General features: G+C 49.9%; 1 protein-coding gene across 1 annotated transcript; it reads right to left on the bottom strand.

Moving 5' to 3' along the window:
• Positions 1-839: 839 nt before the first annotated feature.
• Positions 840-1,655, bottom strand: LOC119395128 (uncharacterized). The gene has a single exon (XM_037662415.1). It carries the CDS (start codon positions 1,653-1,655, stop codon positions 840-842), a length of 816 nt encoding a protein of 271 aa, XP_037518343.1.
• Positions 1,656-4,799: the final 3,144 nt, after the last annotated feature.

The raw sequence follows: 4,799 nt of genomic DNA, 5'->3' as shown, positions 1-4,799 counted from the left end.
GTCTCTTGGTTCTACTGGAATCTGGTGATAAGCGGCCTTCAGATCCAGCTTAGTGAAGATGGTCATTCCCTCGAGGCGAGCGCTGAAATCATGGATGTGAGGGAGAGGATATTGGTCTGCCGTTGTCGCAGCATTGAGTGCCCGATAATCGCAGCAAGGCCGCCAGTCACCAGGCTCTTGTTTTGGCACCATGTGCAGCGCAGAAGACCAGTTGCTGGAAGAAGGTCGAATAATGCCGAGCTGGAGCATGTGGTCGAACTCACGACGGGCGAATTTGTGTCTTTGTCCAGCGACCCTTCTAGGTCTAGCGGTGACGGGCGGTCCGGTGGCGACAATGTGATGCGTCACCTTGTGCTTGATTGGCAGTTCGGTGTTCCGAGGTTTGGTGATTTCAGGGAATTCAGCCAGAATCTTTTGAAAGTTTGACTCTGGGTGGAAAGTGCAAATGCCGCATGAGGACAGGTCAGACTTCAGTCCGACAACAGCGAGCGAAGTGACGTTGTCCTTGAGACGACGATCGCGAACGCTAACGTCAAGATTGAAGTGGCTCAGAAAGTCCGCTCCTAGGTTGGCCATTCTGACGTCGGCCATAACGAAGAGCCATCGATATGTGCGCCTGAATCCGATGTCTATCGTCATTGACTGTACTCCATATGATGCAATAGCAGTATTATTGACTGCAGTTAGGCTGGAAATGGACTTGCCGCGTCGGCGATGTTGAGCTGTCGCTGGTAGGATAGATAGCTCAGCTCCGGTATCGACAAGGAGGCGTGTGCCGATGATGCGGTCGACAACGAAGAAGAGGCGGCTTGAGCGAGGGCCCGTGTCGCATTCCGCCGTTAGCGACTGGCCGGTGCGTTTCCCGTCCACGAGCATGGTTGGGTGCAGCGAGTGGCTTGCTCTCTGAAACGGCGGTGGTACCAGCAGACGCTCTGCTCTGACTCGCTTGAGTGGCCGCGGTGCTGCGGGCTTCGAGCACGGGACGACGAACGATGCCGTGCAGGACGGTGTTTGTTGGACAGGGCGAGGTTTTCCACTGCTGCAGCCAGTCGGTCAACTCTGTCCTCTAAGCGACCTAACCGGCCTGCATGTTCGGACATTCCCGCTGCAGCAATAGGCATTTTTGATGGCTCGGTGCAGTCGGTGATGCGGTCGGCGAGTTGAGCCAGACGCTCGAGAGCCACGTCGTCCGAGCCAGCGAGTATCATCCGTGTTGACTGTGGCAGTCTCTGCAAAAACAACTCGCGAAGCAATGGCTGTTGACGCTCCTCTATCGCTTGTTGGCCCAGCAGCTGACGCATTCGGTGGAGAAGTTGCGAGGGACGCTTGTCACCGAGCTTTTCATGACACAGGAGTTGTTGCAGCCTGCTCTGTTCGGACACCTCAAGAGGTTTCAGGACGGTGCTTTTTAGTTCGTCGTAGGCCTTCTCCGATGAAGGGGAGGCGAGCACATCGTCCATGGCATCAGCGATGTCAGGTGGCAGTGCTGCAACGACATGGAGGTATTTCGACTCCTGCGATGTGATGCGTCGAAGCTGGAAGCGGGCCTCGACTTGGCTGAACCACACCCCGGGGTTTTTGGGCCAGAAATGAGGAAGCTTTAACTCCGAGGCGTTGGTTGTGGATGAGCTTGAAGTGCCTTCCTCGTCTGACATGGCTGCTGTTTTTCCAAACGTCGCGGGTCACCACTTTGTAGTGCACTCGCCCCAAGGAGGAGCGAAAAGCAAACATCTACACTCCTTGAAGTCTGGGCAAGAACTCTTTATTTACCACGAAAAAGAGGCTTCGAAAACGCCAACACAAAGGGGGCGTGCCTCCTTATCTCCCGCGGCACGCCGGTGATAACGTGAGGCATATTGGCCGCGTATGCGCCGTGCGCCGCTGCATACGGATTGGTATGCGCCAAGGAGGTTGAAAAGAACTTCTGCAGTGGAGGCGCCGCAAAATGGGCGGCGCGCCGCCGCTGAAGCCGACGAACGCCATATTGCTCCAGGCAGAAAACGTGTGGGTCGTCGCTTGAGCTCGCGCGGAAGTTCCGCAGATGGCGAATTTCTCCACTCCTTGGTGACAAGCAAGTGTTGTGGATGTATCATTTTTCGGACTGTGATCCACTCGATAACTACATTTACAATTTGTCGAAGATTGCCAAGCTGTAAATAAAAAGATGGTTGATCCCTCTGTCATAGGAATCGGTATAACACGAAAGTGAAACGTATCGTCACAGAAGTAATTGATTCCTTTAGTGCATTTGTATATCAGAGCTTGTATAATGTCTATTGTCGTTTGACAGATGTAGCACCGCCTGATGTAGACGCACTCACGCTAGTGGCGCTAGTGGCACATCTCCGTACCGACGACTAACGCCCATGATCATGATTTAACCTGTTCGGTAGCTGAAGTTCTTAACATATACGTGGACACCGCATATGGTGACTCCCGTGCAAATATGGCATCAACAAGCACATAATAAGCACTGATACTCGGTTTGCACTCCTCCAAAGCGTCATGAAACGCGAAGAGAAACGCTACGCGCGTTGTGTCTTCCCTCTAGCCTCGCTCACAGGGCGAGCGGGGAACGCGGTGTGACAGCCAGGCGAGCGTCGGAGAGCTATTTTTCGATATGGACGGACGCTATGAGCGAGGCTTGACCTCAAGCCACCACCTCGCGGTGTGTTAAACGACATTACACTTCTACTGGAAACGCGCCGAATGGGACGGTCGCAGCAACGGCGCATTTTTTTGTTTTCTTTTTCGAGCTTGCTGGCACACATGTCACCACCTGTTATAAAGGGGACGCTCATAGCATCCATCCATCCATCCATTCATCCATCCATCCATCCATGCAAGACCACTGCCAGAGGAAAATGTGAAAGATAAAAGGCGCGTTCATGTAGCTTCCGTCATGTGTTTGCCGGTAGCTCAGTGGGCTAAACGCCCGTCAGCCGTCGTCGCGGACCGAGAGGTTATAGTGAACTAGAACATGTATGTCATGGGTTCGACTCCTGCCAACGGAGCTTTTTCTTATAGTTTTTTTTTTCTTTGCCATTTGATGGCGTTCATTTTGCTGATGTACTTCCGTGACAGAAATACGTCATGAAAATCTTGCTGGACCCCGGCATAAAACACTTTCGTGTTAAAAACGCCGGGCCTGCGCGGAGTGCGCAGCACAATCACAGCGAAAGCTGGAAGAGCGGCCTTTCTAGAGCCCGTTCTAAACCCTCTTGGGAAAATTAATACAAGTACACTTACAAGGTACCCACTACGCCGCAAATAATAATTTTTGTATAGTAGGGAAGCAATCACTATGCCATTATTCGTCTTTCTGCAGATAAGCGAGGTACCCGCTACACATCTGTGAGACATTATATGAACTTTGTTGATATTGCCTGTGGATGACGATGGAGTATGGCTGAGCCGTTTGTAATGGATTTGAAGAAAATAACGACCCGGTCACTCGTTGCGCAGTTAGCATTGTGTGACGCCTGGTCGTTATTTTACTCTTATGACACGCTATATTACACATTTAACGCGATTCCTTGGCCGACCTGACGCCTGTAAGGGTGTTTTCGCAAAGTAGTTCCAGTCACTAGCGTGGCTCTATTGAAAGGGCTACGTGTATTCGGCACGAAGAGAAAAGGAAAGAGAAGGAATTAAAACTGCTGCTTAATAAGCTACTCGAGCAGGAATGCTGAGCCCCCGGAAAATGGTCAGAAGACATGAGAAAAGTAAAACAAAAGATTGAGCAACTGGATGAAGAACGTTATCGCGGTGCGTTGGTGAGGGCAAGGGCAGAGGACACAGCCGCGGGTGAAATGCCATCGAAGCGCGCGCTGTGTTTGGAAAAAGCACGTGCCGAAAGAAACCACATCCACGAGATAGAATGGGGCGGGTCGGTAACAACCGATACAGAGGACATTAACCCCTTCAGGCGCGAATTATGATGCACTGTCTGCAAATGTCTCAAATTCGCACAACGTAATGCTAAGGCACTCAATATTACATTCCAAGAGAGAAAATAAAGTAATATGCCGTTTTGTGCGAGTTTTGCTAATTAATCCCAATTAGAGGATAATTGAATATTTAATTACTCTGCAGTCAGTCATGTTCCATTTTTATATACGAATAAAGAAATTGCTGGCTTAAAATGCAGGTGCAATTTGTTTTTGGTTGTGTTCATTTGGTGCGGAGAAAAATAATACTTAGGACGTTGGTCCTAGAATGCGGCACGTCGAACAACCCGTCGAACATCGTAGTGCTTTCAACAAAGTGATCGGTTATGGTCATACTTAGCACACTGAGGTTAAGTCAAGACATGTTGATTATGCAGAAGGTTCAATTGATGCTATGCGCAATGTATCTTGCCCTTTCTTTCCGACTAGTCCAAAAAACTGGCAAAAACAAGTTGCGTCCACATATGTGGACGTTGCGCCTGAAGGGGTTAAAATGGCTTTCACTGATCATTACCAGGCATTATTCGCCGCGCACGACGTAGACCTGGAAAAATTCAAAAACGAGTATCTGCCTGTTTTGCCCTGTGTGGACGATGAAAGAAAGGAGAATTTGCAAAGGCCAATAACCTCAGCCGAAGTTGAAGTAGCAATAGACAAGTTAAATCCTGGAAAATCACCCGGACCTGACGGATTCACCGCCGCTTTTTATAAACAGTTTAAACACGAAGTAAGCCCTATCCTCACAGTCATATTTAACGAAGCGTACAAATTAAATACATTGCCCCCGTCATACCGGTCTTCCCACACAGTACTTATACCGAAAACCGAGGACCCAGATAAGCTAAAATT

Source organism: Rhipicephalus sanguineus, chromosome 5 (assembly GCF_013339695.2).
Source record: "Rhipicephalus sanguineus isolate Rsan-2018 chromosome 5, BIME_Rsan_1.4, whole genome shotgun sequence".
Taxonomy (NCBI): domain Eukaryota; kingdom Metazoa; phylum Arthropoda; class Arachnida; order Ixodida; family Ixodidae; genus Rhipicephalus; species Rhipicephalus sanguineus.
This window is presented reverse-complemented; position numbering and strand designations above follow the sequence as displayed.

Excerpts from the sequence above, each read along its gene's own strand:
- LOC119395128 (XM_037662415.1), bottom strand. The coding sequence starts at position 1,655 with ATGTCAGACGAGGAAGGCACTTCAAGCTCATCCACAACCAACGCCTCG.